At 41.7% G+C, this 27,820-nt stretch overlaps 2 protein-coding genes across 2 annotated transcripts in view; one reads left to right on the top strand and one right to left on the bottom strand.

Annotated features, from left to right (window-relative positions):
* The first annotated feature begins 135 nt into the window (after positions 1-135).
* TAGLN (transgelin) lies at positions 136-26,096 on the top strand. The gene is made up of 5 exons (XM_033918981.1): positions 136-345; positions 19,765-19,964; positions 22,696-22,873; positions 23,390-23,492; positions 25,458-26,096. Exons 2-5 carry the CDS (start codon positions 19,785-19,787, stop codon positions 25,600-25,602), a joined length of 606 nt encoding a protein of 201 aa, XP_033774872.1. The 5' UTR covers positions 136-345; positions 19,765-19,784; the 3' UTR covers positions 25,603-26,096.
* PCSK7 (proprotein convertase subtilisin/kexin type 7) overlaps positions 25,861-27,820 on the bottom strand; it is a 55,345-nt gene continuing 53,385 nt past the window's right edge. Inside the window, exon 16 of the mRNA XM_033918968.1 lies at positions 25,861-27,661. Coding sequence (XP_033774859.1) covers positions 27,266-27,661 — 396 coding nt within the window. The 3' untranslated portion in view covers positions 25,861-27,265. The remainder of the gene's footprint in view (positions 27,662-27,820) is intronic.

The following is a 27,820-nucleotide window of genomic DNA, read 5'->3' as shown; positions in this document are numbered from 1 at the left end:
GAGGACTAGAGCAGCCAGTCCTGTTTGCTCTTGCTCTGACATCCAGCAGCTCCTAGGTATCCGGGGAATGTGTCTTTGCCGTCTATAAAGCAAAACCTCTTAGTCACTGGCTTTCTCTGCTGACTTTCCCCAAATATGGTACTTGAGTAGCAACTCGCTGGCCTTTTTAGGGGCTGGCTTCCTCTGGTCCTGAGATGGGGAGGGGGGCAGCTGGAGGAGAGTGATGTCAGCTCCAGAAACCTGGCTTTTAGCTGCACTTTCTGCCTTCACATTGTGCAGTTTGCAGGCTCCTGAGGCTGAGACAGCACCCGCTTGAGCAGAAGTAGCGAGAAGCTGGAGAGGACAGTAAGTGGAATGCAGACTGTGCCCCATTGATTGGGAAGAGGGGCAGTGGACATGGGTTCTCTGTGCCCGAAGAAGGAAACATAACTTTAATTAAAAGCTGCACTTTAAGGTTACCATATGGCTCCAGAAAAAGGAAGACAGATTGAGACATCCGGGTTTTCCTTCCATTGAAAGCAATGGAAGGAAAACACAGATGTCTCAATCTGTTCTTTTTCTGGAGCCATACGGTAACCCTATAGGGGTCTGCCCATTAGGACAATTATTGATCTTTTTGGAAATTGGTGGCTCTGTTTGGGAGGGATGTGATAGTTCATTTACTGTCCTTTTATTATAGTACATAGGCTGGATTAGAAACAAGCTCCCCTTTATCCCAGAGAAGGCATGGAATATAAAAATTCTCTCATGATTGTCTGTCATATCGACAGCTACTTGTGCGATCTGAGGGGAAGGGGTAAAAGGCGGACCTCGCGGATCTAAACCCGCACGTCCTTAAAAATTTGAGGTCCGTGCCACTTGTAGTTAGTTTCTGGCTCTGACAGACCTCGATGACAATTTAGCTCTGACGGATCCGTCTCGGCATAGGGAGGGAAAAGTATTAGGATCCGTCAGCGCTAAAATGCCATCGAGGTCTGTCAGAGCCAGAGACTAAAACCATTCCCCTTAATGAACTTTTGCAGAAAATCTCTCCTGCAAAAGATACCAGTGGCGGGGACCTGCCCAACCGTCCGGGCTCTATAAACATTCAATTATTGCCAGCAAAGTAGGCTCTGGCTCTGACAGACCTCGGTGACATTTTAGCGCTGACGGATCCTAATACTTTTCCCTCCTTAAGCTAAGACGGATCCGTCAGCACTAAATTGTCATCGAGGTCTGTCAGAGCCAGAAACTAACTACAAGTGGCAGGACTGCAGATTTTTAAGAACATGCGGTTTTAGATCTGCGAGGTCTGTCAGGTCCGTGTTTTACCCCTTCCCCGATCTGAACTAGATTATTTGTTCTATCTTTAAATTATGGGATTTTTGCGTGTGTTTTAAGAGAAGGGAGTGTCCGTTCCTTTCTTTGTTGATCTGGCAGTTTCCAGCTGGCTTGCAGTCAGCTTCTACTGAGCGTGGGGTTTTCCCTTTCTTTATATCCCCTCCAAACTCCCCTCCAATGATGCCCCTTAATCCAGTACCAGGTGTCATTGTTGTGCAATAACTAGGACTTCCTCTTCCCTCCAGGGGCTGAGTGCTACCTGCACAGCACTCCCAGCCCCAGCTGGTCCAAGAATCAAGCTTAGATCCTTCACATGGGAGGGTCCAGCTCAGAAGAAAAGTGGCGTTTCCAACCGATACATAGTTTGAGAAACCACTCCAATCTCCAGAGAAAGGGCTGTAGAAGGAAGGCAGTTTTGGTGGTATTGAAATATTAACAAATTATTTGGACACATATAAAAGCAGAAAGAGTAACCAAGGAAAGGTGGGGAAGGGAGCTATGTCTTAACACTTACCTTCTCGGTATTCAAAAAAGTAAAGCCTCTACCATACAGTAACAGTGGAGGATTTGGAGGGTCACAAACTGGAGGTGGATTGTACCTTTGCTTTTCTTTTTAAAAAAGTTTTATAGCCAGCGCATAAAGTATCAGAGTTGACTCCCTTCCTTCCTTCCCTATGTTGTTGTCTTGTGTTGAATTTGGATTTGCTCCAGCAGTTGAAGGTTGACGTGCATTCTTTCAGTTCAAGACTTCATCTGGGCGTGGCAAGGAGTGTGATCTGAGCAGCAATTGGGGACCATTACAATTATATAATTGATGCAACAAATCTGGGGATCATTAGAAATCAATAACTTTCCATGGTTTTCGAAAGAAGCTTTATTATGTCCATAGCTTCTGAGAGAGTGGGTGCAGATGGCAATCTATGAGATTCACCAGAACAGTTCACTGTATTTTTACCGCCTCCCCCATTCCAACACAGAACAACATCTCCTTTTGATCATATTCAGGTCAGGCTTGTACTCGGATTGGTTATACAGCGCAAGGTGTCCAAATTGTAGCAATGCTGGTTGTTTAAAACACTTTTTCACTAAAACAAGGTAACAAGACTCATTTATACATTCAAATGTTTTTGAAAATATGAGCTTGCCTACAATGTGTGGGCTGGATGAGTTGGACGTAACTTCCCTGCTGCAAGACTAATGCCTTTTTCTGCTTTGTGGTATCCTGATTCAGAGACCAGTGGAATTTTTCTTGGCTTTACAACCCACGCGTCTTGGGGGGGGGGGGGGGCACAATGTGAAAGAAGTAGCTTTAAGAGCCAGTAACCCTGTGTGCAATGCTATACATAATCAGAGGGATCAAGTTTAAGGATTGTCATGGAAATGTGTAGGGATTTACATTAACAGAGAGGGTAGGGAATAGCTTCCTTAGGATGAAAGGCTAAAGAATATGACAGAACTTTCTGATAGCATGAGTCGTGTGGAACACGTGAATAGGCAATGGTTATTTACCCTTTCAATAGTACTAAGATGGAGGGGTCATTTCAGGGACCGGACTGGCAGAGGATTTAAAACAGATTCAATGCACAATTAAGCAGTGAAGGTTGTTGCTGAAAGATGTGATCAAGGTTAACATTCTAACTAAAGTTTTAAAAAGAAAATGTGCCATTAATAATTATTAGCTAGGTAGAGTTGTGAATTGCCACCTCTTTTCTTCAGGGAGTCAGGATGGGGTATACCAGCTGATTCTTGATTCTTACACCCTATCTCAACTATAAGGTCCCATGATCTCTTACTAAGATTATGATATTTACATTAATAAGTAGTGGTAATGATGACTTGTGGTTTGACACTTTGGAATTGTCATTGCTCTGGTTAATCCTTGCATGGAGTGGAGATGGTTGAACTAAAGTTCTGTTTTTTCCTTACAGACTGGTATGATAAATATTTTTCATTTCTTCTGAGTTTCATTTTATTTTGTTAAATTATGTTGAATTTTTGTACTTTTCTTTTTTCTGTCTCCTATGGGAGGGGCCTTAGGCATCTGAGCCAATCAGGGCCTTTGGCCCCTTCCCGTTGTATCTCAGGATGCACTGGGAAAGGGAAGGCCTGACATTTTAAAGAGGCTGGCCTGCTGGCTGGAGGGATTAGACATCCCTCTAGCCTGACTTTCTTAAAAAAAGGGGGGGGGGGGTCAGGGTGGACTTAGGGGTATCGGGAGGCTGTTGAGGTTTAGAAGTGTCAAGGGGGTGTCAGCGGTTAAGGGTGGTGTTGGTGTTTCAGGGAGGGTGTCAGCAGGAGGGAGTGGGCATCCCTCCTGCCAATTGCAATGGGGGTGTGGCAGGAGGGAGTGGGCATCCCTCCTGCTGATTTCAGGGTTACTGTTGGGGGGTCCTCTGCCGAAGTAGGGGTATTTTTCCCCTGATCAACTGAGCCAGCAGGACTCTCCAAAGCACGGCTCTGGAGAGACCTGTCGGCTCAGCTGATAGGGGATTCCCTTTCCGCAATCAACTGATGGCAAGGGATCCCTCAGCAAAGACAGATGGCTGAGCCACCTATCTTTGCGATCAGGCTAAGGTGCGATTCTCTAACCGGTCTCTGTAACATGTGTGCTAGTTAGAGAATGGGGGGGTTAGGCATCTGTCTGTTAGAATAGACATGATTCTGTTTAGGACACCAGTACACGATTCTCAACCGCTTCTTAGCCAGCCACCAAGACTGGCAACCTATACAGAATCGGCCCTACTGTGCTAAGATGGGGGAATTACAGAAGGAAGGATAAGACAGATATTGTTGCTTAGAAGATGGGTTGGCGTTTGGAACTGAAAGCATCTTCAAAGAAGTGGACTTTGAGTCTAGATTTGAATGTTGCCAGAGACGGATCCTGACAAATGATGCAGCAAGGTAGAAGGGACAGAGTCGAATTGGCTGTACAGGAGAAGGAAACACATAAGAGAGACTTATCTGATGAATGGTGTCCCCGGGGTGGGAGGGAGTGTGGGGAGAGATGAGATAGGAGAGATACTGAGACGCTACGGAGCAAATACACTTATATGTCAGTAAGAGGAGTTTGAACTGTATGCGGAAATGGATAGGGAGCCAATTAAGTGACTTGAGGAGGGGGGTAATGTGGCCATAGCGATATTGATGGAATATGAGACATGCAGCAGAGTTCTGAATAGACTGAAGGGGAAAGAGACGGTATAGCGGAAGGTCAGTGGGAAGTAGGTTGCAGTAGTCTAGGCAAGAGGTGATGAGGGTCTTGGTAGTGCACTCATAAAGGAAATGACAGGTTTTGGCAGTCTGTTGGGGTGTCAGGTCAAAAGCGCGCCGGGACAAAGGCGCGCCCAGACAATTGAGCGCAGCGCGGAGGCGCGCGCCGCTCTAAATTACTGTTTTTAGTGCTCCGACGGGGGTGTGTAGTGGGGGAACCCCCCCACTTTACTTAATAGACATCGCGCCGCGTTGTGGGGGCATTGTGGGGGGTGTGGGGGGTTGTAACCCCCCACATTTTATTGAAAACTTCACTTTTTCCCTGTTTTAGGGAAAAAGTTCAGTTTACAGTAAAATGTGGAGGGTTACAACCCCCCAAACCCCCCATAACGCCGGCGCGATGTCTATTAAGTAAACTGGGGGGGGTTCCCCAACAAAACTCTCCATCGGAGCACCTAAAAACTGTAATTTAGAGCGGCACGGTGGCGCGCGCTGCGCTCAATTGTCGGCGCGCGCTTTTGTCTTTCGCGCCGTTGTATATGAACCGTCTGTTGGATATGTGAAGACAAGGAGAGAGCTCAGTCAAAGATTACCCCAAGGCAGACAAGAGAGGGAGGATGAGGGTATTGTTCACAGAAATAGAGAATGGGAGAAGAAGAGAGCCAAAAAAACATGCTTGAAATAAATAGACTTTTCCTATAGCTGTCCTTTTATAAAATTACTCTACTGAGGGCAATTGGCTAAAACTATAAGAAAATAGCCCACCTTTTCTGAGGGTAAAATTGCACAATGATGGTTCTTTTTGTTGGGGTATCTGCCTAGACCTTAGGTGACCACCTAGTCAGGTAAGTTTAAGCTGGCTCTGCTGGAGTAAGCTACAGTGAATGGATTCCCCTATTAGGATGTGCAAGTACATTTAATTGGTCATTGTCAGAGACAGGAGACTGGGCTAGATATGACAGAGCCTTGTTAGAGCTGGGTAACAGATCCCCTGTTTGCCATGCTTCCTTCAGCTGGCATAGGACCCCATTACCCCTCTTCAGAGGGGCAAGTTTCTTCTGACAGGTGATGCTATAACTTGTTTTCATCCCCTGCTGCTCAAGTTGCAATTATGTTGATGCTTCAGAGACGCAGTTGTGGGTTCCTCAGTCACAGAGGTTTAAAGTACTTGCATACCTGATTGCAAACTGCTTACATAACCTTGATAGGTGGTATATAAATACCTAAAATAATAAATAAAATAGATAAAGGATTAATGTTGGGATATGGTATGATGAAACCAGTATGGTTCCAGTCCAATAAATTCCTTTATAAGATCGATATCAGCCACCATTTGTTTAAAGTCAAATTGTCACGTACGGTCAGCAAAATCGTTGAGGCTCATCAGTTCCTGCTGAGATGTTTCCATTTAAAAGTTGTTTTGAAACCTGATTTGAACACAAAATGAGTTACAGCTGGGTTTTTACTAGAACACCAAGCAGACATCAGACTGATACTCATAGAAATGGAATGTGCAGTATTTAATCTGTCATATAATGAAGCAGCTGGGCTTGTTGTGACTCGCACACCTCCTTCACTTTTTAAGGGCCTGGTGAGATTGTATTTAGAGTTTTTGATTTTAGATGTTCACCAGTAAACACTGATATAACACCCACAATGCAAAAATTGTAAATTTGGTATGTTTTGGATAAATACTGGAAAAACACCACTTCCTGTAGTGATCTTTCACCCTTCCGCATAATTAGCTGGGGGAAAAAATACCTAACCCAGTGGTAGAAGTTTCTATCGCAGCCCAGAATGCTAAATGCTCCGATGCTGCTCCAATACTCATAGGGGTGACATGATAGAGACGTTCAAATACGTTACTGGCCGTATTGAGGTGGAAGAAGACATCTTTTTCCTTACAGGACCTACGGCGACAAGAGGGCATCCACTAAAAATCAGGGGCGGGAGATTTCATGGTGACACTAGGAAGTACTTCTTCACCAAAAGGGTGGTTGACTGTTGGAATGATCTTCCACTTCAGGTAGTTGAGGCCAATAACGTGACTGACTTTAAGAACAAATGGGATCAATATGTGGGTTCACTTCAAAGAAGAACCTAGGGGGGAGGGTTCTTTGAGTGGGAAGACTTGTTGGGCCGAAGGCCCTTTTTTTGTCGTCATATTCTGTTTCTATATTTGTATAGTAGAATGAGGAGAATAAATGTTTAAATGACATTAGATGTAATATTTTTTAATATTAATGTTTTTATGTCAAGTTGTATGTCATTGTGATTTGATTTTGCTGGATTGTTACAAATACAGACTGTTGTAAGCCCTGGGCCTAGCCCTATAGTGATATGAATACAGCACGGACAGCTGAGGAGCTCAGTTCATGAATACAGCACATAGCTCCATGCAGATATCACAGACATGTAAACCATGAACACAGCTGAAGGGCAGATCTGCCTCAGAACCTCATGCAGATGTGATATGCTTATATGTAAAACAAAAATACAGCACAGAGAAAAGATTTGTAAATTATCTTTACCGGTTCCTATGAAACTGTTGCATTTAGGGCAGGATTAAGTTAAGGTTGGACCCTTCACCATTATATAAACACATTTTTATTACAAAAAAAACCCAAAAAACTGTGTTTATATTATGGTGAAGGGTCCAACCTTAACTTAATCCTGCCCTAACTGCAACAGTTTCATAGGAACCGGTAAAGATAATTTACAAATCTTTTCTCTGTGCTGTATTTTTGTTTTTTCTTTTATATAGAGCCTTATGGACCCCTGTTCGTTTACATAGAATTGATAGCTCTAAGTCTAATAGATGCTGGCACTGTCATCTAGAAGCGGGGACATTAGATCATCTTTTATTTTATTGTCCATTCATATTATTATTTTGGAAATCAATTTGGCCTCAAATAAATAGGATGTTGGAAAATCCGGTAGCCTTGACATTTGATACGATTTTATTTGGTACTGCAATGAGAACTCGGAGTCAAATCTCGTCAAATAATAACAAACTTTTATTTATATTGATGGTGTAGCAGTTCAACAAATAACATACAATTGGAAGAATTATGACAGATTAAATTACAACTGTTGGTGGAATTCAGTTTGCCATATATATAAGATGGAGCATACATTTGCAACACAAAAAGGATATATTGATAAGTTTAAGAAGATTTGGGGACCATTAACAGATTTTTGCAATGATTGATATAATTTTCCCCATAATAAGATACTTGATAAAGGGGGGGGGGGTAGGTTTATTCTCTTTATCACAAAATATAAATAAATTATCATAATATTTGTTATATTGTATGCAACTATCAAAATAAGGGGAGGGAAAGGGATTATAATTGAATAATAGTTGATATAATTATTAAATATTATATGATGTCTAAAATTATAGTAAGGACTATATAATGATATGTTGTATTTACAGTAAGTTATGGAAATATCAAGTGTATACTTAATGCAATTGTATGAATTTTTATGATACACTTGTTGTTATATGAAAAATGAATTAAAAAAAATATAAACACATTTTTAATCCACATTCCCCAAACATGTGAATACCAATATATTAGCTTCCCTATCTAAATATATCATTAATTTGAGGGCTTAGAAATACAAGCAGGCACCAGCAAGCATTCTCCCTCCTCTCCAGCCATACACCTCAGGAAGTATTCTTCCACTCCTTCCATCTGACTTCCAGAAAGCACTCTTCCATCTCCAGCCTCTTTTTGGTTGATCACTGTTTGCTGGATCACTGGGTGTTGTGAGTTTGCTTCTCTAGCTGAAGGCTCCAGGGGTGTAGTCAGAGGTTATTTTGGAGAGGGCCCAGGGGGTAAGCATTTTCCCTCTCCCCCTTCCACATCATATCTTTGCTGACAGGGATGCTCAAGCCTTGCCAGCTGAAGAGATTCGCCACAGGAACCCTTGCCTGTGTTGCTTGAGTAGCGAGGAAACCAGTGGGTGCTCTAGCCTCCAATCCAAGTTTCCAAGTTTATTAATTTTTTATAAACTACCTATCACATATTGGCTAAATGTTTTACAGTAGGTCTTATAGAATATAATTTAAAATAAGCATAAAAAAACAAGGTATTGTATACTAAAATAAAGAAAAACTTACAGGAAAAGTAGGAAAAAACACCAGTGAGATAAAGATAAATAAAAGTGGAAGGGGGTGTTTCGTTTCTTCCATGTATGCTCAGTTTAATGCATGAACTCAGCATGTGTGGAAGTATTGGTATTAGAGAATGACACGGTGACAAAATTCATCACCGTTCCCGTCCCCGTGGATAACCGCGGGAAACCATCTTCATGTCATTCTTTAAGGAGAGAGGGAAGAATCAGAGTATGAATGGCCACAACCACTGACCCGCAAGCCTTGCTTTGAAGAATGCTGGTGTAGAAGGACTGAAGTTGAAACAGACACTACAGAATGACAATCTCTGGTATCCAGAGCAGATATTGTGATGTCATAATGCCTCATTCCACCAGTGCCTAAGAGCCAATCACATCAGTGATGTCACAATGGCTTCATTATCCTTGGCTCCCATAAGAATCAGAGTATGAATGGCCACAACCACTGACCCGCAAGCTTTGCTTTGAAGAATACTGGTGTAGAAGGACTGAGGTTGAAATAGACACTAGAAAATGACATGGGATTATTTCCCGCGGTTATCCGCGGGGACGGGAACAGTGATGAATTTTGTCACCGTGTCATTCTCTAATTGGTATCACTGGCTTGAGCACCCTGCTGTTTCCTACTTCTCATGCAGCAAGGACAGCACTCCAGCAGCAAATCTCTCTGGCTGGTGGGGCTTAAGCATCTCTGCCAGCCATAATTCTATGCTGCAAGTTTGAAGGGGACCTGAGTATAAAGTGGAAGGCCCAAGGCCCCCTGTGACTACATCCTGCAGTGGACTATGGAGGCCTGAAAACACCAGGGCGTTGAATGCTGGTCTAATGACAAGGGGTGCCAATGCTTTTGCATGGCTGATGACATCATCTGATTTCTGTGTAGGGCCCAGGCAGGGCTTGATTAAGTTGGCAAGGCATACAGAGACGACAGGGATGTCCTGTAGCTACAGCAGATTCTTGAGCCTCAGTATGTTTATTGGTTACTAAATAAACCAGGGTTCCTGTAATCAGCCCTGTACGTACTGGGAGAGGGTTGGGAAGGACAAATGCACAGGCTGGGGGAGATTAGGAAAGGAGGAAAAGAGAGATGCTGCACAGGTGGAGTAGTGGGAAGGGAGAGAAAGAAATGCTGCCGGTGGGAGAGGGAAAAGGAACTGAGAATTGTTGGACATAGGTGTGTGGCATGAGAGGGAAAGAGAGATGATATATATGGAGAAAGGAAGAAATAGGGAGAATTGTTGGATATGATAGTGGTGTTGAGGAGGGAGGGAGGGAGAAATGTTACACTGGGAGGGAGGAGAGATGACCCAAAGAAGGGAGAGATGTCAGACCACTGGAATGGGAAGGAGAGAGAGATGCCAGACCACAGAATGGAAGGGAAGGAGAGGAGAGATGCCAGACCGCAGAAAGAAGAGGAGAGAGATGTTAGACCTCAGCAAGAGGGAAGGAAGGAGAGAGAGATGCCAGACCATGGGAGAGGAGAGAGATTCCAGGCTATGGGAAAGAGAGGTATTCGCTATGCAGGCAAACTGGGAAAATCCCTTCTCTTCAGAATCACAGGTCTTTGGAACGACCTTACTACCCCGCTGCGGAACCTGGGCTCCCTCCAATTATTCCGCAAGCAACTGAAAACCTGGCTTTTCACTAAAATGTAATTATTTCCCCCCATACTCTTCTCTTCTATATATAAGTTCATGTAAACCTTTTTTTTCCTTCTCTTCCTATATTTTAAGTTCTTGTAAACCGTGCCGAGCTCCACAACATCCGTGGAGATGATGCGGTATATAAATTTAAGGTTTAGTTTAGTTTAGTTTAGAGGAGAAAGATGCCAGACCATGTGAGGGGGGAAGGGGGAAGACAGATGTCTGACCATGGGAGAGGGATGAGATGGTGCATAGAGATGGAGGGGAAGGGGAGAGGGAAGAGATGGTGCACAGCAATGGGTGCGACAGGGAAGAGATAAGAAGAAATGCTCCTTATGGATAGATGGGAAGGGAAGGCATGGAAAAGTAGATTTTGAGAAGAAAGCAGAAAAATGGAAGAAAGTTGAATTTTAAAAGTTAATGCTAAAGATGGATGTATAGCAGAAAGTGAAGGAGAGAAAAACAGCAAATGGATAAGGTGGCCCTATATACACAGTTAAGAGCACAGACAGAAGGAAGTGCAGCCAGAAATTAGGAAAGATGGTTTGAATACCAAAATCACCAGACAACAAAGGTAGGGGAAATGATTTTATTTTCAATTTAGTGATTGAATTGTGTCAGTTTTGAGAAATTACGTCTGCTGTCTATATTTTGCACTGTTCAGGAAGAAATGCATTTGTTTCTATTTCTCTGGGGGTTGTATATATATATTATACTTTTAGTTTGTGGACCTGTATTTGCATAGGGGTTATCTGTGTTCTGGTAGGAATGAATGTTGAGAAACATACAATGTGTTTTGCATAGTTTAATTTTGTGGTTAACCATTATGTATTGTTAATAAGATTATATTGTGTGTATATATGAAAAATGAATGGAAAAAATGGTATTACAATTAGTACTATTATGGGGTGGAGCTTGCAGGACCCCCCCCCCCCCAAGCAAAAAAGCGTTCCGCTGCCTATGGTTGGAGCAGACTGGAGGAGTCAGAGCCAGCATAAGTAAGGAAGAGAGACAGACCAAGAAAATATTGAAAATCAAGGGGTGGGGGGTGGGGGTAACCAAATAAACCATAAGTAAAGCAAATACTTTTTGCCCTGTGCACATCCATAATACAATACTCTTAGCTGGACTCTCCACAAATGAGGATCATTGTGAATAACGTTTCAAAAGGATGATTACCATCTGGATCCTGTTACACTTGTTTTTATATTCTATCTGCCCGTACCTATTCAGTTCAAGGATGGAAGAAGTTGGGAATTACAAAGAAAAAGAATTACAGTACATTCAGTGAAACATATCAATTAATCAGTAAATAAACCAGCATTAGAAAACAGAAGACCTTAGAAATTCTTTCTAAATCTAAGATAATAAACACATGATCTTAAACTGTGTGGAAGTCAATTCCATAACTTTGCTAACTCATATTGTGGTCTCAGAGGAGCCAGTCATAGAAACATAGAAACATAGAAGATGACGGCAGAAAAGGGCTACAGCCCATCAAGTCTGCCCACTCTGCTTACCCACCCCCTGTCTATGCCCTAATGACCCAATTTCCTTATCTTGACCCTCGTTGGGATCCCACATGGGTATCCCATTTATTCTTAAAGTCTGGCACGCTGTCTGCCTCGATCACCTGCACTGGAAGCTTGTTCCAATGATCAACCACTCTCTCTGTGAAGAAATACTTTCTGGTGTCGCAATGAAATTTTCCGCCCTTGAGTTTGAGCGGGTGCCCTCTTGTGGCCGAGGGTCCCTTGAGAAAGAAAATATCATCTTCCACTTCGACACGTCCCGTGAGGTACTTAAATGTTTCGATCATGTCTCCCCTCTCCCTACGTTCCTCGAGAGTGTAGAGCTGCAATTTGTTCAGTCTCTCTTCGTACGAGAGACCCTTGAGCCCCGAGATCATCCTGGTGGCCGTCCGCTGAACCGATTCAATTCTGCGCACATCTTTACTGTAATGTGGCCTCCAGAATTGCACACAGTACTCCAGATGAGGTCTCACCATGGCTCTGTACAACGGCATTATGACTTCTGGCTTTCGGCTGACGAAACTTCTATTGATACAACCCAATATCTGCCTTGCCTTAGATGAAGCCTTCTCCACTTGATTGGCAGTTTTCATGTCTGCACCGATGATTACTCCTAAATCTCGTTCTGCTGAAGTCCTAGTTAAAGTTTCTCCGTTCAAGAAGTATGTCATGCTTGGATTTCCGATTTGTGAAATATTGCCAAATAAATAAATACATCTTTAAATGCATTTCAATTTCTTTACACACATGGCTTGTCCAAGCATATTTCATGCCCTAACTGAACAATTATCTGTGCACCCCTTCCTTCTGCATAGTCCAACGTCTCCTCTTCCTTTTCTATGCACGTTAAAATGCGTGCGCTAAAAACGCTAACGCAGCTTAGTAAAAGGAGCCCTCAGTTTTCTTAACTGAAAGATGAATTGTTCAGCTGAAAACCCTGAGGTTAATTTTCAAAACAAGTTAACCAGAATGAAATATGTCTCGAAATGCCCCCTGGTCGTGCCCTTCAAATGCAAACTGCCAAATGACATTCCTACTCCCACTTCACACCGACCCACTGGAATCAATTGCCCCCACAGATTAGATCCCTTGAAAGACTCCTCAACTTTAGGAAAGCAATAAAAACAGACCTGTTCACCTAACTTCCCCGCCTGATAGATTACAAAGAAATGTAAATTGATACAAGATCCTCAGTATGTGTCACGTTAGGATGAAAACTTGTATTGAAAAATCTTGCATTGTAGCTATGACAAATTTAACCTGTAATCTGTATATTATGGATACTGGTATTAGATCCCTTGTATGTGTCAAGTTAGGATAAAATCTTGTACCAAAAAAAGAACCCAACTTGTATTGTAAGGGTAGACAGGGACAGATTTTTCAGATTATGGGGAACCACAAGTACAAGGGGGCACTCGGAGAAATTAAAAGGGGACAGGTTTAGAACAAATGCCAGAAAGTTCTTTTTCACTCAGAGGGTGGTGGATACATGGAACGCGCTTCCGGAGGCTGTGATAGGCCGGAGCACGTTACAAGGCTTCAAAGAAGGTTTGGATAGGTTCCTAGAGGATAAAGGAATTGAGGGGTACAGATAGGAGTTATAGGGATATAGGGATTATAGGGATAGGGATAGTCTGGGACCACTGCTCAGGCAATGGGCCTGATGGGCCGCCGCGGGAGCGGACCGCTGGGCGGGATGGACCTCTGGTCTGCCTCAGCGGAGGCAACTTCTTATGTTCTTATGGCAAATTGTAACCTGCTAATTGTATATATTATGTATGTTAAACCTGTAACCCGTCCTGAGCTCTTTGGGGAGGCTGAGATAGAAAACAAATTAAATAAATAGCCAGAAACAACCCCTGGCTGGTTAAATTGCTTTACAGGGATATTCTGTGGCACTTAACCCAGTGTGTAAGGCTATCCGCTGTTATTCAATGGCTAACTGGTTAGTAATCAATGGTCTCAAACTTGTGGCCTGCCAGGTACTATTTTGAGGCCCTCGATATGTTTATCATAATCACAAAAGTAAAATAAAACAGTTTCTTGATCATATGTCTCTTTAGCTATAAATGACAATATTATTATTAAGACTTAGCCAAAAGGAAAGATTTATAAACTATAAAGAGTTTTACCTCATGCAAAGTTGTCATTTCTTTAATAAGACATTAATTATTTTTTTTCTGAGGCCCTCCCAAGTACCTACAAATCCAAAACGTGGCCCTGCAAAGAGTTTGAGACCACTGGGTTAGTTCCACTGAATGTTATGCTATGATGTCATATTCCACAATTTCTCCAATGCGGATTAAAGCAAGAGAAATAGTACAATAATAATTACAAAAGTTTCCTAATAAACCCAACTCTCAAATAAATAGGTTTTCAACATTTTACGAAATAACCAGCACAATTATGCGTGCCCTTCGCCTTGAGAATGCCCAAAAAAGATCTTACTTATAATTCCCACCGCGCATCTGGAACCAACTACCTACCTGATCATTTGAAGGTCTAGTGAACTTCAGGAAGGCAATAAAAACTCACCTCTTCCCCTGGCCCTCCTCTATGAGAGTAAGCCAATCAAATTCCCCACACCTTCTGACAATGTGCCCGACCCTCCACTTGAATCCAAAATGTCAGGTGTCCTATGTCTGACCATGCCATGTTTTCTCATACCATCTTCTTCCACACTCTTCCATACTATTCACCATCTTTGTCCTACTAAACTATACGCCTTATTTACCATATTATGTTTGCCACGCTGCCTACCATGCTTCAGTCTCTCATGCCATGGCTGTTCCATATCTTCTATGCAATGTTTCACATACGCTTGCTTCACCAGTTTTGCCAAGTCGTGTCATACTATGATACCCATGCTTTCTAATACTGTGCTCACCATACCATGCTTGTCATGTTATGTTTTACCATGCTTTGTTAACTACAATAGACTCTCCGTTAACCGGCACCCATGGGGATTGATAGATGCTGGATAAATGTAGTTTCCGGTTGCTTGAGAGTTGCTATTAAAAATAGGCCTAACAAATACTATACCCCATACTATGCCATACCATAAACTGTTCCAGACAAACTACCGGACATGTGGTAGGCAAAGCATGGGTGTACACTTAAATTTCTGCCAAAAATTGATTTTATTTTCATTTAAATTATTACAGTATTTCTTTAAGATTTTTTTTCTGGTTGCTTGAGAGTTCTGGTTAATTGAGTTCTGGTTAGCAGAGAGTCTACTGTATGTTTTGCCATCCCTGTCAGACAATGTTTGCTATGCTATCTCCTACCATACTATGTCTGAGAATGTGGCACAGGGGTTGGAACTGCAGCCGCAGCACCCTGAGGTTGTGGGTTCTGCCACACGCTGTTCCTTGTGATCCTGGGCAGGTCACTTGGTCTCCCAATTCCCCAGGTATATTAGATAGATTGTGAGTTCAACAGGACAAACAGAGAAAAATGCTTGAATACCTGAATAAATTCAATAAAACTGTTCTGAGCTCCCCTGGAGAACAGTATAGAAAATGGAATAAATAAATAAATGTCAGGGCTGATCTAATTTGGAGAGGGAAATCGTTCTAGATCTTTGCACCAAGATAAGCAAAAGTAAATTGATGATAACTTTTATGTTTCATATTTTTTAAAGTCGGCAAGGCCAGCATATTATTTCTTCCAACCTTAACAACTCCTCGATTTTGTAAAAGCACGCAGTGTTTACTAATGGAAGAGGAACATTGACCCGACATTGATTTGAAGATGAAACAAACTAGCTTAAATTTTGTTCTTATGAGAGGTGTAGCTCTCTCAAATTTCCTCACAACAAAAATCAATCTCACAGCTGTATTTTGCATCAGCTATAATTTTCTCAAAAGGGTTGACGAAACTCCTCCATTTAAAGAATTGCAGTAGTCCAAATATGGTGGTAATACAGCTTGCGAGATTGTTTGAAAACTGGTAGGACCATGAGGCGATCAAATGATTCTGAGTTGTCTAAATTTGAAAAACATTTTTAACATTAAAGAGTCTATTTGATCTGCCATAGGATTCACATCCAAAATCACCCCTAATACCTTAGATTTATTTTCAATCTGGAGAGATTCTCCAGAATGCAATGAGAAGTATTTAAATGGAATATCATCATATTTGCCGAACCATACTATTTTTGTCTTTTGCTTATGTAGTTTAAGAAAATTATCTTTAGCAAACACATCTACAGTACTGATAGTCTTTGATAACATTTCAAGAGATTGAATAAAGGCATCAGAATCATTAGCATAGAACAGAACAAACTAGCCCAATGAATATCGCCATCGACTGCTAACTGCCTAAGTGCCCAAACTGGACTACAGTGTTTCTTACCTGGTTAAGTGCTGACTATCTTCTATATGCCAAGTTGGATTGCACAGTTCATAAATGGGAACATGAGGCTTATAATATATTGTAACACCAATACTGAAGTTCATGCAAACTGCTTAGAATTGACTCCCCAGTCATTAGTAGTGGTATAGAAGCTTCCAATAAAAAAAATAATATGATGTTAAGTTTAAGTTTCAAGTTTATTTAAAATTTCTTATACCGCTCAATCAGACTTCTCAGCGGTGTGCAATAAAAAAATACAGCTTTCGTCATATAAAATAAGGGTGAACATTTGACAATTAGAATCTACATAATAAACTCAGACAATGACGGACAGGAACAAATGGAAAAAGGGGAGGAGCTACAATATTTGGGGGAAAAAAGAGACCAATTAAGGAAAAAACGACAGGGAGGGGATGGATGTTGCCATCTGTAGTCAACATGTGTTTAACCCTTACAAGGGCAGTTAAGGTATCATGTTTTTAGCTTTGTTTTAAAATGAAGCAGAGATACTTCTTCACGAATGTAATTAGGAATAGAATTCCAAAGCGATGGCGCTATCACTGCAAAGTTATTTGAGCTTATCATGTTAATATGCTTTAGAGATGGAACCGCAAGAAGGTTTTGTGTCATAGAACGAAGTGGTTGGTTACTTTGGCATGTCTTGAATGTAATAGAATTTTATAACTAATCTTGTGTTCAAAAGGCAACCAATGTGCTTTGCGCAGGAAGGGGGGGGGAAACGTGGTCATATTTTTTAGCGTTAAATATCATTTTTATTGAGGTTTATTCTTTATCGTTTCTTGGCAAAAGTGGGACCTAGAGCACTACCCTTGCCTGCTTCCTCCCTCTCTTCTGTCATCTAAGAACTTCACATACATAGACTACCTGGGACTTACCTGGTTACACCTGATGATAGGGGCTCCCAGGCCACTGCAGAATCCTCTGTTGAAGAGGCAGGACTGGATACTGGGGATGCAGGTTTCATGGCTGTGTTCTGACCATCGGTATGCACCAGTACAGGTCATTGGTGAGGCCCCACTTGGAGTATTGTGTTCAGTTTTGGAGACTGTATCTGGCGAAAGACGTAAGAAGACTTGAGGCGGTCCAGAGGAGGGCGACGAAAATGATAGGAGGATTGTGCCAGAAGACGTATGAGGAGAGACTGGAAGCCCTGAATATGTATACCCTAGAGGAAAGGAGAGACAGGGGAGATATGATTCAGACGTTCAAATACTTAAAGGGTATTAACGTAGAACAAAATCTTTTCCTGAGAAAGGAAAATGGTAAAACCAGAGGACATAATTTGAGGTTGAGGGGTGGTAGATTCAGGGGCAATGTTAGGAAATTCTACTTTACGGAGAGGGTAGTGGATGCCTGGAATGCGCTCCCGAGAGAGGTGGTGGAGAGTAAAACTGTGACTGAGTTCAAAGAAGTGTGGGATGAACACAGAAGATTTAGAATCAGAAAATAATATTAAATATTGAACTAAGGCCAGTTACTGGGCAGACTTGCACGGTCTGTGTCTGTGTATGGTCGTTTGGTGGAGGATGGGCAGGGGAGGGCTTCAATGGCTGGGAGGGTGTAGATGGGCTGGAGTAAGTCTTAACAGAGATTTCGGCAGTTGGAACCCAAGCATAGTACCGGGTAAAGCTTTGGATTCTTGCCCAGAAATAGCTAAGAAGAAAAAAAAAAAAAATTTAAATTGAATCAGGTTGGGCAGACTGGATGGACCATTCGGGTCTTTATCTGCCGTCATCTACTATGTTACTATGTTTTCCTGGTAAAGAAACTTAGAAATCTTCAGAGTCATTAACTGTATTTGAAAAGCTGATGAGCTGAACCTGAGCAACCTTTGCATGCCGATTGACTTTTCTGGAAGTACAACAGCTAAACGCACATTTACACCTGCTTCAGAGCGTGTGTCAGCATGTTTGTGCTTTTGGGGTTGGTTCTGGGAAGATATTTAATGAAGGCACATAGGGGGCCTTTTACTAAGTTGCATCGGGCACTAACATGTGTCCTAATGAAGGAAACATGGTCTAACCCAGGGGTGGGCAACTCCAGTCCTTGAGGGCCGGAATCCAGTTGGGTTTTCAGGATTTCCCCAATGAATATGCATGAGACTTATTTGCATGCACTGCTTTTAATGCATATTCATCGGGGAAATCCTGAAAACTCAACTGGATTCCAGCTGTCAAGGACCAGAGTTGCCCACCCCTGGTCTAACCTGGTAGAGCCGCTGCCTCGACATCATCGGGTTGTGAGATCGATTACCAGCGCTCCTCCATTGCCCCAGGAACAAAATAAATTACCTGAATATATGTCAACCTCTTTAAATGTGCAACCATACAAAGGCGGTATGGAAGTGCCATCCCCCTTTCCCTAATCCAGGATGCACTAAAGCCTTCTGCATTAGTTTTGCCATCTGTGTGTGCTAAACATGCAAAACGTATTTAAAAAAAATTGGGGGGAGAGGGTGCGGCAGAAGCAGAGAATGGGCGTGGCTGTGCTAATCAGATTGCATGCTGACATTACTGCTGTGTTAATGGTTTTGTCCATACTACAGGAGCCCTTAAGGGCCTCGTCAATAGGAGGCATCAAGTGCTCTCAGTAGTTTTCTAAAACGGCTGCGCGCTAATGGCTAACATTAGTGCAGGGCCATATATTCTGGGAATAGAAAAAGACTGAATTTATGGCCATGCTAGAAATGGGCTTAGCACATGGGAAAATCTTAGCCCATTTCTTAGCAAAAGGGCCCCACAGGTCACTTATGTATCCTTTATAACATAGGCTCACAATAGGTGCCTGTTTGGACTTCTCACATTGGCATCTCCTCCTACAGCAAGGCAAACTATTAAATACTCAGCATCTATATCATAGAAAGGCTTCATAGATCAGGCTTGTGTTGGCTTCAGATCAACTTGAAGAGAGAACAAGGGCTTTAGCTGGGGGAGCAAACTGTAGTATCTACTATAAGCTCTAATACTGGAGCAAGCTGCTTAGAGAATGACACAGTGACAGAATTTGTCGCTGTCTCCATCCCTGTGGAAAACCATCCCCATGTCTTCCCTCAGGAGAAAGGGAAGAATCAGTGTATGAATGGGCAATGCTATTGACTCTCAAGCCTTGCGTTAAAGAATGCTGGAGTAGAAGGACTGAGGTTGAGATAGACATGAAAGAATGACAGTCTCTAGTATCCAGAGCAGATATTGTGATGTCATAATGCCTCATTCCACCAATGCCTAAGAGCCAATCACATCAGTGATGTCACAATGGCTTCATTAGCTTATACTTGGCTCAAATAAGAATCAGTATGAATGGGCACAGTCACTGTCCCTCAAGCCTTGCATTGAAGAATGCTGGTGTAGAAGGACTGAGGTTGAGATAGACACTAAAGAATGACATGGGATGGTTTCCCGCGGGATGCAATCTGGGGATGGTGACAAATTCTGTCATTGTGTCATTCTCTACGTGCCAATATACTAGGGTCTGGTTTTTCAGCAATATGAATAGAACAGAGCAGAAGTATCCTGAGTGAGTGTTAATTCCTGTTTCTCTAGGTCTCATTCTGCAACCAAACATGGCAAACGTAGGCCCTGCATATGGCATGAGCCGAGAGGTGCAGTCTAAGATACAGAAGAAATATGATCCAGAGTTGGAGACCCGTCTGGTGGAGTGGATCATTGCTCAATGTGGGACGGAGATTGGACGACCTGAGCCAGGCAGGGAAGGGTTCCAGGCATGGCTGAAGAATGGAATTGTAAGTGATTCTCTTTTGCTGACACGTCATGAACAGAGCTTGCTTATTTCTTCTTTCTACATTTTGTGTGTTTTATCTAACACAAACGATATTGAGATCCTGCTACTATCACAATAGTTACTTCTTAAAATGTCTCCAAGCAGTCTTAGAAATAATCAAGTTATTTATAGCCCTCCTAGCTTACTTATTTCTAAGAATTCTTCGAGACCTTTTAGGAGTAACTTTACCTGACATTGGTGTGCAAACTTGGGGCCCCTTTTATCAAGTTGCGCTAGAGGTTTATAGCACGAGCTGGTGCGATAAATGCTCTGATGCTCGTAGAATTTCTATGAGCTTTGGAGCACTTCCCTCGCCAGCCTGCACTAAAAACCTCTAGCGCAGCTTGATAAAAAGGAGGGGGGTGGGGATGGAGGGGGATTGTTATTCTGCCTCCACTCACTTCCTTTTCTACTCTATACATAGCAGCCTAAATTCCTTACATAGTAAACTCATTGGGCAACTTCTTTTGAAATCAAAGAAAGCAGTTTAGAAATGATTTAGCTCAATAACTAAAGTCCCAGTTCACTTGGTACACCATTAGTTAGGTAATAGGAAATGTAGATGCCAGGTCTTACTTTGAATTGAATTGCACAAGATAATGCATTTACACATTATTGCAAATATGAAGAAAAGCTGGACTAGGAAATCAGGAGACAATATAAACACCTGCCGTTTATGGTTTTGACAGCAGCCTCAAGTACTGAAAACCATAGACGGTAATGTTACAGAGCGTTTTATACGTGTATAGCATGTTTTGCACATGAAAATGATCATTATAAAACTACATGCACCATGTAGGCACATAAGCGAGGAGCGTAATTTAATAAAGAAGCACCTCTACTGCTGTATTGGTGAGAAAGACCTTAAGAGACTACAATTGCTCCAAAATACAGCGGCAAGGCTAATCTTACACAAGACCAAATACGAGAGGTTACACCTTTCCTTAAGGAACTACACTGGTTGCCAGTCAGAAGCAGGGCCCATTTCAAGGTAGCATGCATGGTTCATAAGGCCATATATGGTGAAAACTCAGCTGGACACGCATCCGCCATCCAAATCACACAATCCTTCCACAACTCAAGGACAATCCAACGATGGAAACTAACCCCCCCCCCCCCCCCACTGTTTAAAGGAAGGCTCTCTTTGAGACCACCTTCAAATCTAGAACAACCTTCGACAAACAAACATACTTCCAATTCAGGAAAGCACTGAAAACTCACCTTTTTCCTCAATGTATTGACCCTTTCCCATGTAGTCCCTGCACAATATCTTCCATGCAATTTCTTTGTAATATCTATGTCTCTGTAACAATTCTAATATTGTGTAAGCCGCAATGATTCCTAGCTGACATTTGCAGGATACAAGAGTTGGTAGGGCATGGTATTTGAAACCTATTCTACAAAGAAAACTAAGCAGCATTTTGCTGGCCTACATTTCAGGCATCTGTCGCAGCCCTAGGGAGATACAGTAGGTATAAATGTATGTACTGGTATTTGTATACTACATGGGCTAATTTTGAGAGTATTTTATAAAAATGCATAGCTACCTATGTTGCTTTTTTAAACAAGTGTGTTGCTGGATTTCTCACCTAAGGGACCTTTTATAAAATCAGAGCTCACAATGTCTCTCTCTTCCTGGTGCACTGAAGCATATATCATCTACATTTCTTTAACTGATCCACAGAGGAAAGAGTCCTTTAGAATCTAAAAATAGAAGAAACAGTACAGAACGAAGAGGACTATGTCCACTATCATTTCACATATGAAGGCATCAGGGGCTGTATTTATTTTTAAGAATGTCAACCTCTGATGTATGGTGATTATTACGTGGAGGGGCATTTTCAATAAGACATCTAAGTCTGACTTTGGACATTTCCTACAAGACGTCCAAAGTCAGGGATAAACAAATGCTGACAACTCACCATAACCGCCTTCTAATGTATGGTGAACCCTCCATAATTTCCCCAAAATCTACTATACCCACTTGTCTCCCACCCCAACAGCCCTTATGGCTGCAGGTGGTAGGGTTTTGGTGGCATCTCACTTTTCACCATAAATGTAGTGGTCAGAGTGACTTTGAGCCTGGGTCCTCCTCTCCATGGCTCACTAACCTACTCACAAAGCTACTTAAGACACCTGTGTGATGCTCTACTAGGATTTCCCATAATAGGTGCTGTTGTTCTAGAGACAGGTATGTACTTTTTTTTCAGATTTTTGGGAGAGGGGGTCAGTGATCACTAGGGAAGTGTGTGTGTGTGTGTGTGTGTGGGGGGGGGGGGTCATGCCTTCATCCCTTCAGTGGTCATTTGGTCAGTTTGGGTACCTTTTTGACACTTAAGACGCTTTTAAAACAGGTTTGGCTCGCAAAACCTAAGTTCCATCCAGGACATCTTGGAAATGTTTATTGCTGCAAGAAGTACAAGTCTAAACCCGCCCACCCTTTAATCTTGGATGCACAGCGGGTAGAACGACTTGCAAGATGTAGAGAAAGACGGTTTTGAAAATTGGCATTTAGATATCCTGGTAATTAGGATGTTCAAGTGTTGATTTATGCTGTTTTCTGGACATCCTTTATTTTTTTGAAAATGCCTCTAAGAGAGAGAGATTGGCCACTTTTGTCAATTTATTTCTAGTGTGCAGAACATCTTCTAAGGATTACCAATATCTAGACTTCTACTTTCCAATGTCGTTAGGTGCTGAGCAAGTTGGTCAACAGCCTTCACGGAGAAAGTTCCAAGCCTGTGAAGATCCAGCAACCCCCACCTACTACAGTATTCAAGCAAATGGAGCAGGTAGCTCAGTTCTTGAAAGCTTCGGAGGACTATGGAGTTGTCAAAACTGACATTTTCCAGACTGTTGATCTCTTTGAAGGTATGCAGGCGACAGACAGATTAGGTGACTGAAAGCCTTTTAGTTGATTTATAGTGAGTTGTTTGGTTACATCAGAGCATGGCACAAAGTTATATCCTTTTCAGAAGCAGAGGATGCCACAGTGATGTATTCATTTTTCTCTTAGAACTTTGGAGATAACTACTAGTATTCATCCCTAATTATTAGGCTAGTTCTTGGCACCACTAGTGACTTGGATCCTAAATTTATAACTAGTTAGCTAATGGAAAAGGGAGGTAGACGTTGCTTCCGGTAAGAACATCAATAGAAGATGTAAAAGGCAATGCGTGTTAAGATTGAGGAGTGACACACCCAGATTTATAGTAAGCACAAAAGATGTAGGGCTGATTTTCTATCAAGATTGAGAGAATACGTAGTGAGAAAAAATAATTATCTGTTGTCCTCTGTATTTGGTTGTGCCATTATTTTTGTAACAGTAGTCTGCAGAATCCTCTCTACTCTTTGTACTGAACAAGGTTTATGACATTCTTCTTGTAGGAAAAGACTTAGCTGCTGTGCAAAGAACTCTGATGGCACTGGGCAGCTTAGCAGTTACAAAGAATGATGGCCATTACCATGGAGATCCCTCCTGGTTCATGAAGTAAGTAGAATTTGAGATTTCCTCTTTCGTGATTTGATTCCCTCACTGCTCATTATAGTTTGGTGATGTCAACATTTAGGGGGAGAAGTTATCAATCTAGGTTATGTTAAGTTAGGTTTTTTTAGTACAGGGTCCCATTTTACGCAATGAGAACTCGTACTAAAATGACCTGACTTAACAGTAGCCCACGTGGATGACACCCCCACCCTTGACTGCTGAGGCTACCCTCTGGTTCAGCATCTTGAAAATTTGTGTTTGAGAATGCTTACTACTCAGTTACTTTATAGCTCAAACTCAGTCATCTCCAGAAATGTCTTCATTTTTGCCCATCTTATAACACCATTCGCCCAGACAGGATTCGAACAGATCCTATGGACAGGGCTTAATTTGTATACAAAAAAGAAGGGTAACTGAAAAAGGAGTGGACAGGAGCAACAGGAAAGGAGGGGCTGGATTAGGAAGTATAGTGACTCTTCTATGCTCTACTCTAACTCACCCCTCCCCTCCTCTTCTCTGCTGGGAGGGGCTGACGCAGAACACCTCTGCTAATTTAAAGTCTTAAAAGAAGTGGTAGACTTGCATTCCAGGCCATTTCTCCCAAAATTAAGCTCTGTGTATTGATGTCATCAACTATAAAAATCCCACCACAGCACCCCTCTTGGATAGAAGGCTAGCTGCCAGTGTTGGTGTTAGACAGTTTCCCAAGGGTAGAGAGAACAGTGCTGTTACTGCTCACATATAGCTGTGTAAACTGAAGCAAGGCCTTGTCAAACAGTCAATGGCAGTAAATAGGAATTAAACCTCATTTCACCTAGCAGTTCCTGTAATAACAATTCTGCTCTGGAAAGATTTACTCACAGGGTTAAGAACTAGGATCTGCTCATATTAATTGCAGAAATTAAGAACTAGACAAATATCTGTTGGCAAAAGGTGCCCAAACAAAACCTCCATATTAGTGATCATTACCTCTCGCATAAGCTTTATACTACTGAAAAGAGACAGGAGAGGTGCATATCCCTATCTAAAGCCCAATAAGTTTGAGACATCAAATAATATTTCTTCATAGACTACTAGGTAATGGAGGAGGCCTTCTAATCTAGTCTTCGGTTTATATACTGGGTCATCTCTCATCGGAGCTCGACTCGGTTTACAAATAGTCAGGAGACTAGAATATACATAAAATGGTAAGAAATAAAAAGCAGTAGAGCTTAAATTTAAAACTATCATAAAAGTAGATCTTGCATTGTTATCGACTAGTGGATACTGCGGGTAAACTTTTTAAATATTGTGAAAAAAGCAAAGTTTTTACGGTTTTCCAAAACAATTGTAATTGGCCTATCGTTCTAATAGAACCTGGTAGTCCATTCCAAATCTCTACCGGCTTAAAAGTATAAGACTGACAAAGTTTTCCAGCTGATTTAATTCCCTTAAGAGAGGGAAACGATAACTTATTAGATAGATTGTGAACCCACCGGGACAGATAGGGAAAATGCTTGAGTACCTGATTGTAAAACCGCTTAGATAACCTTGATAGGCGGTATATAAAAAACCTAATAAACTTGAAACTTATACTTCTATATACTCTTCACATAGCAGGGTCTGTATGCATTCCAACATAAAGGACTCCAGGGATCAAATATTCCATAAAGAAGTTTAAAAATAATGCTTGCGCATTTAAATTGGATCCTATAACAAACAGGAAGCCAATGAAGCTTTCTAAGCAAATGAGAAACATGACCAAACTTTCATTTCCCGAAAATAAGTTTTGCCACCTTGGTGACAAAAACAGTAACAACATTCAAGAAAACATGGGAAAAGTATAAAAGATCTTTAGTTGTAAAGATCAACTTCAGTTTAAGGCCTGGCATCAGCAAGTAAATTGAAAAGACTAGACGAGTCTTTATCTGCTATCAGAGCCTATATTTCAATGGAAACTCTCTTGCTTCATTTGTCTCTTTTCTCTAGGAAAGCCCAGGAACATAAGCGGGACTTCTCTGATCAGCAGCTCAAAGAAGGCAAAAATGTTATTGGCTTACAAATGGGAAGCAACAAGGGAGCCTCCCAGGCAGGCTCAACAGGCTACGGCCGTCCCAGACAGATCATCAGTTAAATGCCATGCCCCAGCTGTCTCACCAAGTTCCCTTCAAATCTTCTCTGCAGAGAAAGAAGCTCTATACACAGCGCCCCGTACCAAAATGAGCAGTGTTCCCAGAAAGAGTATGCAGAGACCCACAAAAGGCCAAAACTACACATGACTAAAAATGTTTCAAGAGACAGTTTATTTCTTTATTTTGCTTTTTTACTAATGAGGCAGATGAATAATAATTGTTTGGGTATTTCAGTACAAATACATTTTTTTCACTGTAGGCTCTGCTTTATGCGGCTGTTTTTCATCATTTTGTTTCAACCAGTTTTGATAAAATTCTAAAATAGCACAGTCCCTCTACCAAGACAAAGTTGGAAGCCACACAGCACGCTCAACAATGTCAAACTTGTTGCAGTAGGGTAAAAATCAGTGTTCTGAGTCTTTGAAATAAGAAAAAGAGTCCTCCAAAACATATTTTGTACTTTTTAAACAAAATAAAAAAAATCTCTCCGACTCTGTATCTTTGTTCTGTATTCTATTTTCAATAAATAAATGCCTTTTACTTTCTCTGCACTTTACAAACAAATGGCTGAAGGATTTCGGGTGGTAGACACTCTGCCACTGCAAGAATACTGGTATTTACAGGTTATTTGGTGCTCTGAGTGATGGAGCTTATGACATAAGAGGTCACCTTGAAAACAAGGGTTGCAAAATCAAAGCTCAACACTTATATTTGTTCTTACTGAGCTTACTCAAATCTTTTGATATGTTAGAAAATGGCTTCATATTTTATGCTCATTATTACTTAAAATTATTTTCTATTTCTTAAAAATGGTGGAGACAAACAACCTTCCATGCATTATTAGGCTGGCTGTATACAGACATATTTACTTATTTGGATATCTGTAAGGCAGAAATCAACACAAACATGTCACCTTGCGTGGTTCTTCCTTTTTTTAAGCAAGGGAGACAACCCAGGAGAAGCTCGTTGTACTAAGGGCTGGAAGCCATAAAGATGCAACCTTTCCCACCCTGCTATGGAGAATAGGCATAAAAATGCTCTTAACAGATTCAAAGCCATTTAGCTCTAACCTAAAAGAACCACAAGTACAAATCAATTCCTAAATAACCCTCTTCACAAGGAATGTGATAGTAATGTACACTCGGCTTAATGTGCACAATCCAAACAATTTCTATTCTTTTTCCATGCAAAAATGCTTGTGTCTTTTCAATGCAAATTTTGCAAAAGTAGTATCTGAAATTTCCTATTTCGAAAGAATTTATGACCTCTTTGTCACTTGGTCGTGAAACCTCCCGAACAAATCTTGCTCCAGGTTCATCTGTGCAAATCTTGCCTGCAGTGGGAGAGACATTAAAGCCTAATCTTTGTCAACACCATCAATCTTCCTGGACTCCATGATCCTTTCTCTGACCAAGTTATTGCCCCTACCTTCCTAGGGTGACATGACTGAAGCCCCGGATCAATAGTCAGGCTCTCTTAATACAGGCCATGACTAAAACGAATCTTTGTTTGAAATTATAAACCTTTAAAGTTCCGTCTTGATTCATCTAAGTGGCCTAGCGCAGTAAGAGAAAACCAGCGAAAGGTTCTTTATTCATTCTGGGGAAGGAAACACCAGCAATAACTGTTTCTAATTAATGCCCTCACACCGCTCATGGAGGACAGCTAACACTCTTGTGTCTCTCTCAGGGTTGGCAGGAGGAGGTCAGATGTCAGATCTTGGATACAAATTTCTGTCCCTGAAGAGGAGGCTTGCTGAAGACTTCTAGCGCCATTGTTTCTGTGGGGTTTAGGTCGCCTCAGGTTCCAGTCCCCCTGTGCCCCCATTCTGGAGGTGATTGCCTCACGTTCATCTTCCACCTCCTCTACAATACCATCTTTCAGCCCACAAAGGGGCACAGCTTCTGTCACCATACCAGCCTCCAGGGCCCGATGACGTCTGCTGCTCTTAGACCAGCTGCCACATGACAGTTCAAAGTCCACATTCTTTCTGGTCAAATAAACTTCCAGCATGTAGTACACGGACCAGAATACAGCAAAGCAGCCGAAGAGCATCAGTGTCTGAAAAAACATAACAGAAATATGTGCAAAATGTCAAATAGTGAATGAGAAGTTAAAGAAAAACCCTAGCACTCCTTTCTATAATCAAATAAATTCTGTGCCCTAAAGCAATTCCTGTACAATATTTCTTAGTCAGCTATCATACTCCAGACAATCTTT

The sequence above is a fragment of the Geotrypetes seraphini genome, chromosome 13 (assembly GCF_902459505.1).
Source record: "Geotrypetes seraphini chromosome 13, aGeoSer1.1, whole genome shotgun sequence".
Classification (NCBI taxonomy): domain Eukaryota; kingdom Metazoa; phylum Chordata; class Amphibia; order Gymnophiona; family Dermophiidae; genus Geotrypetes; species Geotrypetes seraphini.
The sequence above is the reverse complement of the archived record's forward strand: the minus strand, read 5'-3'. Positions and strand labels throughout refer to the sequence as shown.

Coding starts and splice junctions, on each gene's coding strand:
- TAGLN (XM_033918981.1), top strand. CDS start 19,785: ATGGCAAACGTAGGCCCTGCATATGGCATGAGCCGAGAGGTGCAGTCT. Junction 19,965..22,695: donor CATGGCTGAAGAATGGAATT/GTAAGTGATTCT, acceptor CAATGTCGTTAG/GTGCTGAGCAAGTTGGTCAA. Junction 22,874..23,389: donor GACTGTTGATCTCTTTGAAG/GTATGCAGGCGA, acceptor TTCTTCTTGTAG/GAAAAGACTTAGCTGCTGTG.